At 48.4% G+C, this 13,136-nt stretch overlaps 1 protein-coding gene across 6 annotated transcripts in view; it reads left to right on the top strand.

The window, feature by feature from the left end:
* Nucleotides 1–12,931, top strand: part of XRRA1 (X-ray radiation resistance associated 1) — a 61,542-nt gene extending 48,611 nt beyond the window's left edge. For 5 of the 6 annotated variants that reach the window (XM_055320682.1, XM_055320681.1, XM_055320684.1 and 2 more), the window contains 7 exons: nucleotides 4,535–4,628; nucleotides 5,375–5,490; nucleotides 7,214–7,558; nucleotides 10,313–10,511; nucleotides 11,309–11,424; nucleotides 11,639–11,744; nucleotides 12,158–12,931. In XM_055320682.1, the coding sequence (XP_055176657.1) occupies nucleotides 4,535–4,628; nucleotides 5,375–5,490; nucleotides 7,214–7,558; nucleotides 10,313–10,511; nucleotides 11,309–11,424; nucleotides 11,639–11,744; nucleotides 12,158–12,411 (1,230 nt within the window). In that variant the 3' untranslated portion in view covers nucleotides 12,412–12,931. The remainder of the gene's footprint in view (nucleotides 1–4,534; nucleotides 4,629–5,374; nucleotides 5,491–7,213; nucleotides 7,559–10,312; nucleotides 10,512–11,308; nucleotides 11,425–11,638; nucleotides 11,745–12,157) is intronic. The other variant, XM_055320683.1, reaches the window with a different exon arrangement.
* The last annotated feature ends 205 nt before the right edge of the window (nucleotides 12,932–13,136 follow it).

Here is a 13,136-nt window from a genome sequence, read left to right as displayed (position 1 = left end):
ACCTGATGTGTTGGTCCTTTTTTATTATGATTTGTCTCCCTGTGCCTCGAACAAAATTTCTTGTCTTGATATATGTATGTCTTGCCTGATTTTAATATAGATACACAACTTTCTTATGCTTGCTATTACTATGTAATAGTCTCTGTCCTTTTACTTTCAACCTCTTTACAGCTTTGTATTTCAAGTCTGTCTCTTTGGGACAGCATATAGTTGGTTCTTGCTGGGATATCAGAATGTTTTTCTCTGTGTTCCTGCTCTGTCCTCAGCTTGCAGCCTTCCCTGTGCTCCTGTACTTCAGGAAGATTTATCTCCACTAAACCACTGGAGTTCCTCTCGCCCAGCAGGAGACTGTTTTTACTTGTTATCTTATGCTTGCTTGTCTGGTGGTAGAGGGCCAAAGGGAAGATCCAGCCCCACTCTTAAGTAGACGCTGGGTTCCTGTGTCTTAAGGATGGGCATTCTCAACAGTCCCACCCCTCTGCAAGCAGTCTGAGACCTGTCAGGCAGTGGGCCCAGGTTGGTTTCCTGCCACTACTCAGGGAGCAGCAGGTTTTAGTTTTTTCCTTCTCCCAGATGCAGGACCTAGGGCCTGACAGGGATTGCTGACCTCCCTCAGAAACTTCAGTCTTGGGTGGCTCAGGTCATGATCCTGGGGTCCTGGGATCGAACCCTGCATCAGGCTCCTTGCAGGGAGCCTGCTTCTCCCTCTGTCTGTCTCTGCCTCTCTATGTGTGTCTCTCATGAATAAATAAATAAAATCTTTTTAAAAAAGAAAAGAAACTTCAGGCTTTGGTTCCCTAGGGAGAGGGGTGCCTTTCTGACAGTGGCAGTGGCCCTCTTCCTCCAGGCCTATACCCCAGGGACAGCTTTCTCCAGTCTTGCTCCCTGATTCCAGTCTTCTGCATATAAGTAGCCATGAATTCTCCTTCTGTCTGCAGCTTTTGAGAGTTCTTTTCTCCTGTGCTAGCCCATACTTAGCCTCTAGCAACTCATTCTTCCAATTGTTTATATGGCACTTGCCATTTCTTCCTCCCATGTTCTGCCACATGTGGGCCAGTGTCCGTGTCCCATCTCTCCTTGGAGGTGCCTTTCTTTCTTTAGATTTCAGTCCACATAATTGCCCTGAGACCCTAGCTCTCTGTTAGATGCAAGAAAAGTTATGATGTTATAGGTTATTCTCTGTTTTCTTGTTGTTAGGAGAGAAGCAATACTCCATTTTTCTGCATCCCTACTTGAGGTTTTTTTTTGTTTGTTTGTTTTTTGTTTAAGATTTTATTTATTTATTCATGAGAGACACAGAGAGGGAAAGACATAGGCAGAGGGAGAAGCAGGCTCCCTGTGGGAAGCCTGACTCAGGACTTGATCCCAGGACCCTGGGATCATGACCTGAGTCAAAGGCAGATGCTCAACCACTGAGCCACCCAGGCACCCCTAACTATCAGTTTTAATTACAACGGTCTTTAACTTTTTAGTCGCCTGATTTGGGGTTTTTAAAATTTTATATATTTATTTATTCATGAGAGACACAGAGAGAAAGGCAGAGATATAGGCAGAGGGAGAGCCAGGCTCCTTGCATGGAGCCTGTTGTGGGACTCAGTCCCAGGACTCCAGGATCACAACCTGAGCCAAAGTTAGTACTCAACCACTGATCCATCCAGGTGCCCTTTACCCATCTGATTTAGAGGATTAGATTTTGTATCCTGACAAAATTAAATTTAAACCCCCCATTCTGTTTTGAGTGCTTCTTGACCATCTGATTTACATATAAGAGACACTGCACCCACCCTCTTTAACTACCATTTTATAATTATTTATCAACATATATTAAACTTCTTTGTAGGTTCATCCTCCTTCCTCTTTCCCTAGAGTCTAGATAAGAATTCAGCAAACGCTTTCTATAAAGAGCCAGATAAATATATTACTCTGTCACAACTACTGAACTCTGTCCTTGTAGCACAAAGGGCAATATGTAAATGGATGAGCGTGGCAGTGTTCCAATGAAACTTTATTGAGCAGATGGGAGGATGAATTTGTCCCACAGGCTTTATCTGCTGACCTTGGTTTTTGTATAGCCTTTAAGCTAAGACTGAGTCTTAGATTTTTAAATGGTTGAAAAAATCAAAAGGAGGATAATACTTCATGACACATTAAAATTATACAAAATTCTAATTTCAGAGTCCATAACTAAAGTTTTGTTGGAAAAGAGCCATTACACTTATTTATGAATTGTCTCTGGGTGTTTTTATGCTACAACAGCACAGTTGAGTAGTTGCAGCACAGATGGTATGGCCTGTAAATCCTAAAACATTTACTCTTTGGTCCTTGACAGAAAAGGTGTGTCAAGTCCTGACCTAGAGGAGCAAATGTTAGAGTTGCTTGAGGCCCGCTCCTGGTCCCTTCTCTCCTCTTACTTTGGATTCTCTCCCCAGAGATAGCTTCACATGCCCACTGGCCCATGCATGGTGACTCCTAAATTTATAATTCCAAAACAAACCCTCTTGTATACTCCAGGCCAGTATATCTACTGCCTCCCTGGATCTCTACTGGGAGGTCTCAAAGGTACCTCCGAAGCACATGTATCCCAAGTGAATTAATGATCTTCGAATTTGAGGTTCTTCCATTTCCCTGTATCTTAGAGAATAGCTCCATCGTGGGTGCAGTTTGCTCAAGCCAAAATCTGGCTGTCGTCTTTAATGTTTCTCCTTTGCATCCCTCCTCACCCCACGCATCTAATCTGTGACCAGGTCTTGTCATATTTAGGTCCTCATATTTCTGAAAATCCATGTAATAGATTCCCAGGGACCAAGATCTTTCTAGCTTTTGGCTGGTCCCTATTTGCATCTCCAGCCTCATTTTCCCTCTGGTGTTAATCAAAGCGGCCTTTTTATGTCCCTCCAACAGGCTTTCCGCCTCCTTCCTGTGAGGCCTTTCACACATTGTTCTTTGCATGGAACACGTTAGGAGGAGCACTCACTGCACCATGAACTGCTGCCACACACTTAAATACTCAGTGACCTCACACAGTAGAAGTCTATTTCTTGCTTTCACAAAATCCATTGTCAGTATTCCAGGTAGGCTGATGGCCTCAAACATGATCTTCCAGAGACCCAGGTCGCTCCTGGCTGTGGCTCTGTCATCCCATAGGACTTTAAGGGGATTTTATTGACTCCTCTGCATCTGGTAGATAGATGGCTGAGCAGGAGAGAGGGGTGAGAAATGTAGAGGATCACATAGGAGATTTCAAATGGGCTATGACAAGAAATGATCCCTTTCACCATGGTTACCTATAACATGAATCACATGATTGTATCTAGCTGCCTGGGAGGCATGAAGATAGGCTACCTGTGTGCCTAGAAATTAGAGGAAATGATTTTGGTGTCCCTACCTCCTCCTCATCCTTCAAATCTCAGGGAAGCCTTCTCTGTCTCCCTGCCTGGACCAAATCACCCTAGGATTTCACACACCCTCTCCTGTGGCACCAATCACAGCTGTAGAGCTACATCCTTCACGTTACTATTTCAATGTGTGTTTCCCACTAGGCAGTGCTCCTGGAGGACAGTTCTAGCTGTTTAGCTCATTTCCAACCCAGTTCTTGGCATATGTAGGCATTTATTAATATTTACTGATTGGATGAACACAAAGGAAAGAGAATGAATGGTTAATTGCCCAGTGGGCATAGAGTGCTACCCACTGGGGCTCCAGAAGAAGCTAAACCAAAGGGCCCACCCTCTCGCAGTCCTCAGGCCTTATTGCCTTCCACGGGTCCTGAGTCCGATCCAGTAACTTTCAGTGTGCCCAGGCATCTGATAGGCCCCTGCCCCACCCTCGGCCCTTCTGATACTGTTCTACTGCTAACAGGCACCCTCCCAAGGGTGTTCCAACCACTCTGCTCAACAAAGATTGGGTATTTTTCACCCTTCAGAGGCTGGCCTCATGGTGGTAGAGCAGTCCCTGGGTCTAGACAATGTGAGGTCTTCCTTATCATTGGTTCTGCTTATGCCTTAGATGAATGTGCCCCCTCTCCCCCCGACTGCCTGCCCCCTGTCCCTCCCCAGCTCAGTGCCCAGGACAGGTTTTAACGAAAGAGACCATCAGGAATGTTGTTGATGGGCTGGTGGGGTGTGTAGAGGTTATGTTGAGGAAGGCACAGTATCAGACACGTTGTATCCTGAGGTCAGTCTATGCCCTGCCAAACTTCTAGACTCCCTGTGGGACACTATCTACATGTTTTTGTTCCTTTTTTGTCACTAACATCTTTCAAGGCAACTTTCTGGTGTGGAGAAGAAAAAACAATTCTTAACTTTCAAATATGAAAAGTAATGTGGAATTTCAGACAGGATCCTGTTTCTGTGGGTGTGAGTGGGTAAAACTGCAGGATAGACACTGGCCAGCACTGAGTCTGAGCATAGCAGCATCACTTACCCGACTGCACTGAAGCCCCAGTAAGCACGCAGCCCTGCAGTGTGGGGCCTGGTGGCACTGGGACAGAGGTGGGGCAGTGTTGACCTGAAGCTTTTCTCTGTGTTCCTTACAGATCGCAAAGGAAGATGCCATCCTGCCAGTAGCTCTTTTCCCATCTCTCTGCGAGCTCATCTTTAATAACAACCCTCTGGTGGCCCATACACGAGGTATGGTGCCTGCAAACCTGCACCCCCATCCTGGTGGCCAGGGGCAGTCTGGGCAACCTCAGCCCCACCTCATCGATGCTGAGCCCTGGGCTCTGCTATGTGTCATGGGTGGACAAAGTTCATGGTGCATTTGGGGATGGAGAGAACAACACACTGCTGAGCACCTGCTCTGTACCAGCTTATCTGACAGCAACCCTGTGAGGCAGGCATCATTGTCCCCATGCTCAGTGAAGGATGCTGAGGACCAGGGAGGTTCATGATCTACATATGGTCCCACAGCAAGAAAGAGGCAGAGCTGGGAATGGAATACAAAATTAGCTAGATCCTGCATGAGATCTTTAAGTGACTCCCAGCTTTGTTGAACAGGTCTGTTGTGGCCTCACTTTCTACTCCCCAGCTGTGAGGGGTGCAAGGCCCTCCCCTCCCAGAGCATCATGGGTGCAGTGAATGCTACATCAGCATGACACTTTGGAGGCACGTTAGAATCCTAGGTCCTAGTGTGACATCAACAGAGTTCTCACCCTTGCTTTGCACAATCCTTATTGCCTTGGGCAAATTTCTTAACTTCTCTGTGCTTCAGTTTCCTCACCTATTGAATGGAAATGATACAGGTACCTATCTCTTGGGGTTGTTGTGGGAATGATACAAGTTAATAAGTGTCTGGCAGTTTGAACAGTGTTGGACACATAGTAAGCCCCTAGTAAATATCCATTGATAGTAACCATACTTCCCCATCATGGCTCCAGGGATCCCTCCACTGCTGAAAAGCTTCCTCCAGGAGCGGCTGGGGATCCACTTGATTCGAAGGAAGATAGTAAAAGCTAAGCATCATATTTTGATGCCTCGGAAGGACTCACGGAAGGTAAGTCCTCCCAGGCAGGACTTCCAAGCCCGGTGGAAGTGGAGCCCATCTTAATGGATGTGAACTGACCTGGGGAGAGAGTGCCCTTTCACACTCATCATGGATTCCTTCTGTTGGGTCTGTAGTACTGGCATTGTCTTCTTTCCACATCTGTTACATACAGATAAACCCAGAAGGGACAAGACAGTCATGGAATCCTACCCCCAACTTTTAAAGAGAAACTGAGGCCCCAAGAAGGAGCTGCGATGTAGGGGAGAAATCAGTCTGAAGACCCAGGGATGAGCCTGGTGTCATCCCTTTCCATGGCTGCCTGAACTTGAGCAAGAGCTTCACTCTCTGAGCTTCAGCTTCTCAACTCCAAGCTTCCTTCATCTAGAGAAGCATTAGATAGAAAAATATGTTGTAAACCCTCAAGCCCATACCTGCGCAAGTTCTAACCATGTGTAGGAGTCATGAATGGCTGCACCTGGCCTAGAATACACATCTGCCTCTGTCTCAGGAAGCATTTCCTTATGTTGAGAGCAATCTGCTCCCCCAAACTAACCCCAGCGAGTGGTCTTAGACTTGCCTCTGGGATGCTGTAGAGTAAGTCACATCTCTCCTTCATCTGAAGGATTGCAGAAATTTCTGTAAAATACTCCTCCTTCCTGAACTTCAGCCTTCCTATAACTAAAAGCTAGACTGGGCATTGCTGATCTCAAAAGTTAAATAGCTATTCCCTTTCTACCCCTTATGCAGCCTGTCTCTGTCCAGCCAAACTAGTCTGTAGCCCTTAGAAGACCAGAGCAGGATTAAAAGCCAGAAGTAGATAGAATTTCAAAAGGTTTCTGTCATCTTTCCCTTGCTTGTTGCCTCTAAGAATTGGACTGTCTTCTTTCCGTTAGCCAGCCTGAGAGGGGTGCAGTCAGAGTGAGCCAGATGCTAAGTCCATAATCCTTTCTCCCAGGACAATGGACTTTTGCTAATTAATTAAGGAAGCTGAGAATTACAACAGGAAAGAAATTATTTCCTTGGCTCTGAACTCTGAGAGAGATTTGCCTTATAAAACTCCATAAGGTACCTGGGTGGCTCAGTTGGTTAAGCACCTGCCTTCAGCTCAGGTCGTGATCCCGGGGTCCTGGGATTGAGCCCCACATCTGGCTCCCTGCTCAGTGGGGAACCTGCTTCCCCCTCTCCCACTGCCTGCTGCTGCTCCTGCTTGTGTCCTCTTTCTCTCTGTCAAATAAATAAAATCTTAAAAAAAAAAAAAAAAAGAAACCTCAAAAATAAAGGGACCAGCATCCTGAAAGGGACCTGGTGCTGCTGCCTCCCAGAAGGCACAGGACCATCTCCTCCAAGCCTTCCTAGGAGGAAAGTCGAGGGTACTATGTTAAACCTCAATTAGGAGAATACAGCTATTGAGAGCCTGAGTAATATGATCAGGGATGTAGAATGAGGCAGAGCCCAGGATGGAAATCAGATAGTCCAGGCTCTGCCACCAAATAATTCTGTGACCTTGGACAAGTCATTTTACCTCTCTGAGCCCTGGTATAAATAAAGCAACATGTACAGGGCACATTGTAGATGCCCAGTTAGTGTGATTTGGCTCCCTCCCTCCCTCCCTCCCCCTATGAGCCCTCATCCAGTACTCTGATCACTGTACCAACTAGCCTTAGTCTAGTGAGGTCCAGAAGGAGAGATTCTGATTAGGAAGCAAACCAATCTAGCCTTTCTCCTTTGACAGGTAAAAACCCAAGTCCCAAAGGTGCCAAAGCAGCCTCTAATTCTCCATCATCCACCTGTGACCATAGTCAAGTCTTCCTCAAAGGAGATGCTAGAGTCTGATGCAGGGCCAACTAAAGAGCCATTGGCTGCCAGAAGCAGTCCTCTGGAGCAGATGCCTGTCGAAGGCCTGGAGGGCCTTTCCCTGTCCCACCGGACCTTTGTGCCATTGCCTCCCATCTGCTCTGATTCCACCGTGCATAGTGAAGAGACCACATCCCAAGAGAGTGACAGACCCAGCCACCTCAGCCCGGAACAGCCATCAGACGAGGACACCAAGAGTATGGAGTCCATATTCTTGACCCAGGTGCCTGGTTCCCCTTCCCTTGCCTTGTTCCTAGCTCCTAGGGGCTTCTGCACAACCCTGACATTGCTGGATTGCTGTGGGCAGCCAGAAGTAAGCCCAGACAGGCCCAGAAACCAGAAGAAAGCACCCCTAACAGGACCTGCAAACCCCTCTGAGAGATCTGTTGAGCCAAGACTACTGGTGGGGAGATCCATGGAGATAAGGTCATGGTCCTGTGGCACAGACAGCATCTGGGGTCTGGCTGGGGCATGGTTCTGATTGGTTTCTTGGAAGGTTTGCAGCTGCCTCTGCCTATCTGTATAAGGTCACATGAATTCTGCTGCTGCCTCGGAATACAGGGAATACAGATGGGTGAGACAAAGATCCTGTCCTTGAGAAGTCCTCAGTCTGATGAAGTTGTGCATGCAGTCAGTGCCGAGACCAAGGAAAACCCAGGGGCTGGGAGCCTGGAGGAAAGAAGGGTCCTCTGCCCAGACCAGGAGGGCTCCTGAAAGATGTTCCTTCCAATTAGCTGATCTTTGCAGGCTGAGTAGGCAGTGACAAGGTGAAAACATGGGCAGGAAGGGCATCCTGGGAAGAGCAAACAGCATGAAGTAGGCTACAGAGGACAGAAATTTAAGTGGCATGTGCAGAAACCACAAATGGTTCAGTGTCTGGGCAGCAGAAGGGTGACATGTAGGAAAAGGGAACTATGAGGCTAGAAGAGATGGGGCAGGGTCCCTCAAATTTTGTCATTGTACTGTTGCCTTTCCTCATCTCTGTACCTCCAGTCTCACCTCTCCGGGCTTCCAGATCTTTCCAAAATGTTCATGCATACATTTATGTTGGAATCCATCCCTTTTTTAAAGAGGACTTCTGGTGACATACACATTTATATGGTGTAAAACTATCTTTATGAACTGTATCAGAAACTTTTAGAACAAAGCAGAGTCTAAGTAAATATTTAAAAACAAGCTTGAAAAAATATAAATAAAAATGAGTTTGAGAAAGTTGGATGAAAGGAAAATGTGGACAGGAGAGTAAATAAGGTCTCCATCACTCTAACCCACTCATCATGCACTGCTGCTCTCGTAACAGAGGTGTATTGCCAAAATGCAAGTGTGAGCTTCCTGGGAGCCAAAGGAATACAATCAACTGTGAGTCACCATGATGAAAAAAGCTTTTTTACCCTTGCCAACTTGCCTGGGCTGTGACTCCAGCACAATCTGGAATAGAAGCAGCAAGAGCAGATACATCTTATTCCTCATCTTCGTGGGGAAGCTTTCAGTCTTTCACCATTAATTCTGATGTTAGTTGTGGGTTTTTCATAAATGTCCTTTGTCGGGTTGAGGAACTTTCTTTCTATTCCTAGTTTGTTGAATTTTTTTTTAATCACGAAGTGGTGTTAGATTTTGCCAAATATAGTTTCTGTGTCCATTGAGTGATCATGTGATTTTTTTTGTCCTTTATCTATCGGAATGGTGTATCATACTAACTGATTTCCAGATGTTTAACCAAGCTTGTCTATACCTGGGATAAGTCCCACTTGATCATGGTATATAATCCTTTTTATATGTTGTCAGTTTGGTTTGCTAGTATTTTTTGAGGATTTTTGTGTTTATGTTCATAGGGATATTGGTCTGTATTGTCCTTTTGTGATGTCTTTCCTTACTTTTGGTTTCAGGGTAATAATTCAGAGAATGAGCTGTAAGACTAAGGAAGAGAATGAGCTCTCCTAATTTTTGGGAGAGTTGGTGAAGGATTGGTGTTAATTCTTCTTTAAGTGTTTAGAAGAATTCACTAGTGGGGATCCCTGGGTGGCGCAGCGGTTTAGCGTCTGCCTTTGGCCCAGGGCGTGATCCTGGAGACCCGGGATCGAATCCCACTCAGGCTCCCGGTGCATGGAGCCTGCTTCTCCCTCTGCCTATGTCTCTGCCTCTCTCTCTCTCTGTCTCTCTATCATAAATTTAAAAATAAATAAATAAACAAACAAATAAATAAATAAATAAATAAGAAGAATTCACTAGTAAAGCCATCTGGTTCTTGGCTTTTCTTTGTGACAATTGTTGAAATTACTAATTTAGTCTCTACTTGTTCCAGGTCTGTTCAGATTTTTTATTCTTCTTAACCACAAGCTTTAATGAAGGGTATAAACAATATCCCTACATGAAATTCAGGTCTCATAGATATGTTTCTTAAAAAACCATGAGGGTAGGCTAAAAATGTGAGGACAGTGTTCACTCACCCCTTAAAACTCGTCTGTGGCTTGCCATCACAGTGAGGATAAAGAAAATACAAAAACAAACACCCTCAGGTTAGCTTTTAAAAGTCCTTACTGATCTGAGGCCTGCCTATTGCTCCAAGCCCATCTTTTCACCATATATCTCAACGATACCAACTCGGAGTTGCTGGTTCTTATGTGTGTGTTTCAGCCCCTGCTATTCCCGGCCTGTGGCAGTTCTCTCTCCCCATCACTCATAGCCCATCCCTCTCCCCTTCCCCACATGGAGATGGCTATCCTGCTTCTTCAAGACTTCAGGCAGGTTAAGGCCTCACTTCCTCCAGGAAGCTTCCTGGTCCCACAGGCAGGGTTCAGGCTTCCAGTGGGCTCACTCAGAACCTTTGTGCTCCCTTCTACGGCGCTTACCAAAGTGCATGATCATTGTCTGCTTTCATGTCTGCCTCCTCTTACCTCAGTCTTGGCTCTTGCCCTTAACCGGGCCCGGCATAGGTACACACAGGGCTGATGCTTAAATGCTTTTCTTTTGGGCACAGGTGAATGAGCTGCCTTCCTCCATCCTCCAGAGGGATGATTCAGCCATGAAGGAGGAAGGGCAAAGACCACCCCATAAAGCTCCCAGAGAGGTAAAGAGGGCTTGGAGGAAGCTCCCAACTGCCTCCCTCCCCAGCAAGTACCATGGCTACGAGGAGCTGCTGACAGCCAAGCCTGATCCAGCATTTATTGAGCCAAAGGGTATGTGAGGAGAATGGCTCCAAGACGGGGGCCCTCGGTCCACAGCCCAGAGCAAGTCAGGGCAAAGCTAAAGCTGGTGGCATGCCTCATTTCCAGTCTGGAATGCTGCCCTCTGCATGAATGTCTTGTCAAAGGGCTCCTGAAGCTGTCCTGGTTGGGAGCCTCACATATCAGGACTCCTGGCCTGGGCCTTCATTGGATTTGGAGGAGCCACAGCTGTTTTGAGATTCCTGTGAGTCTAGGCCCAGCTGCTCTGGTTGGAAAAGTGTCTCCAGAAAGGGTTCGATGAGCAGACACCTAGACTGGCCAGATTTTTAAGCTCCTTCCCAGCCCAACTGAGCCCCAGATGGAACATCCCAAATCCTCTCTATGTGGTTTGAGGCAAGAGAGCGCTCTTTGAGCCCCTTGTTTTAGACTGATGTGTTAATGCTATTTGTGCTTCAAAGGGCCTGGCACTCAGCTGCACTCTGGGATGTCAGTCCCTGCAGTGTAACCCACTGTTAAATGGGTTGTTAAATGGGCTGTTAAATGGGGTTACATTGGGGTCAGTCCCTCCCCTTTCCAGTGCTACTGGTCCATTAGGATCTGTGCACATAGGGGACAAGTATTCACTGGATGAACGATGGAGGTTTGGGCCCTGCAGCAGATCAGGGAAAGATGGAGCAGCGTGTTCCTCTGGGGCCTCTCAAATCTTTTCACCCAGGGCTACTGTGAGACCAGGGAAGGGAAAAATTGAGGGAGGCATCCTGTAGATGGAGAACAGGTACCTTGCCCCAAACCTTGCCTTTTTGCCATAGGAATCCAGAAGAACACACAGGCGCTGCAGCACATGCTCAAGTACCCCCTGCTGTGCCGCTCTTCCAAGCCCAGGCTGGATACGCTTCAGAAACACTATGTTCCCAAGGAGAAACGGGTAAATGGGCCAGCCCCACCTTGTTGAGTGTTCACGTGGGTCTTCAGGATCCCCCAGGTAGAGATGTAGCTGTCACCTCAGGACCTTCTGAGGGCTGTGCTTTCCCAGTGCCCCCATGGGTTCTCTTGCTTGTTGCTGAGTCTGGATGAGGTGGTGAGGCCAGGAGAGGCTAAGCACTGGACTGGAGTGACAGGCTCCTCTTACCTTGCCTCAGGCCCAGAGGATCCCTGTTCCCCCACCTCGGAAGACTCGAGCCCAGCGGCTGGATGACATCCTCATTCGCATGCGGGATCCCCGGAACATTACTGAGGCTCCTCTAGGTACAGCATTGCCTGCCCCCAGCCCCTGTCCAGAACCTACCGGACACAGAGTAGTTTACTCATCTGCTAACTGGGAGGCAGAGGGCACAGGCATGTCAGGGCGGGAAGGGCCCTTGGCATCTGCCCCGGCTCTTCCTCTTGTGCAGACAGGCTGAGGCATGGAGTGAGGCAGGGAGTTGCCTAGAGTCACACAACACAGTATGGGCCAGAATTAAGGCCTAAGCCAGGAGGGGACCCACTGGCTTCCTAATGCCACAAAGCTGGGGAGGATGGCCTCCAGCCCTGTAGCATCCTCTTTTCACTCCATCCCACTTTCTGGCGGGGAGGGGGTGCCTCCCAAATCAGTCCCCACTGTCTTGGGCTAGGGGGCACCCAGAGCGAGTGTGGCACCCCTCAGGCTTCGCCCCCTCCAGGAGCTGTCCTGCGCCAGCGGACTGAGCAGCGACTAATGAACCAGAAGCAATACCTGGAGGCCAAGAGGCTGCTGAAGGAGTTTCGGGCCCGCTACCGGCAACTGGTGCACTGCTCACTGCGAACCATGTTCAGGGCCGCGGCGCCGCCCCCAGGCCGCCCGGCACTGCGTGAGGGCCAGCCTAGGTTCAGCCGCTTCCTCCAGTTCATGGATGAGTTCTGCCAGGAGCCCACGGCTAATGACTCGAAAAGCTAAGGGCTGCGCACAGGGCCATGCACACTACCCCGCCTGTGCCCTCTGCCCTTTGCGGACTCCGAGCCCCGGACCGCACCTTGGGGTTGGGTGGGCCAGGTGCAGGCCTCAGACCTTGGCTTGGCCTTGCTTGCTGGCTGCAGAGAGGGGGGCACTGGTCAGGACCTCCCCTCCCCAGCCTGGGCAGGACCCAGCACCTGGCCCGGCAGCAATAAAGAGCGGGTGCATAGAGCAAGGTGGTAGCCTTCCTTGTGGATTGGGCTAGAGAAAGATCCCGGCTGATGCGCACATCCTTCAGGAAACCTGCCTGAGTCACACCTGTCCACCAGCTGTGACGAGCACTGGGGTGGAAGACAAGGGGGTTGATGCAACAGAAAAGCAGCAGACTCTAAGGCTCAGAGGATGAACAAACCCATCCATGGCCAACAAAGTGCACGTGTTGCGGGGGTAGGAGTCAAAACTGATGCCTCCAGAAAAGGGGCTTTTGTTTTTGGTTGGACAGCTTTTGCTACAATGAGGGCAAATGGAGAGGAGGGAGGAGAGGGGATTGGAATTCCCTTAGCAGATGGCCATGGCCACAGAGTTGGGACAGGCTGAGGGGAGGGCTTGCATGGAGTTTCCTAAGGTCCTCTACTCCAGGACACCAGCTGAGGTCCCGTACTGCAAACACGGTAGCTCTAAAATGGATCCTGGGGCTGTGCGAGGTCAGCCTGCTCACAGGTAAACTG

This window comes from Nyctereutes procyonoides, unplaced genomic scaffold, assembly GCF_905146905.1.
Source record: "Nyctereutes procyonoides isolate TBG_1078 unplaced genomic scaffold, NYPRO_anot_genome, whole genome shotgun sequence".
In the NCBI taxonomy this organism is placed as follows: Eukaryota; Metazoa; Chordata; class Mammalia; order Carnivora; family Canidae; genus Nyctereutes; species Nyctereutes procyonoides.
The sequence above is the reverse complement of the archived record's forward strand: the minus strand, read 5'-3'. Positions and strand labels throughout refer to the sequence as shown.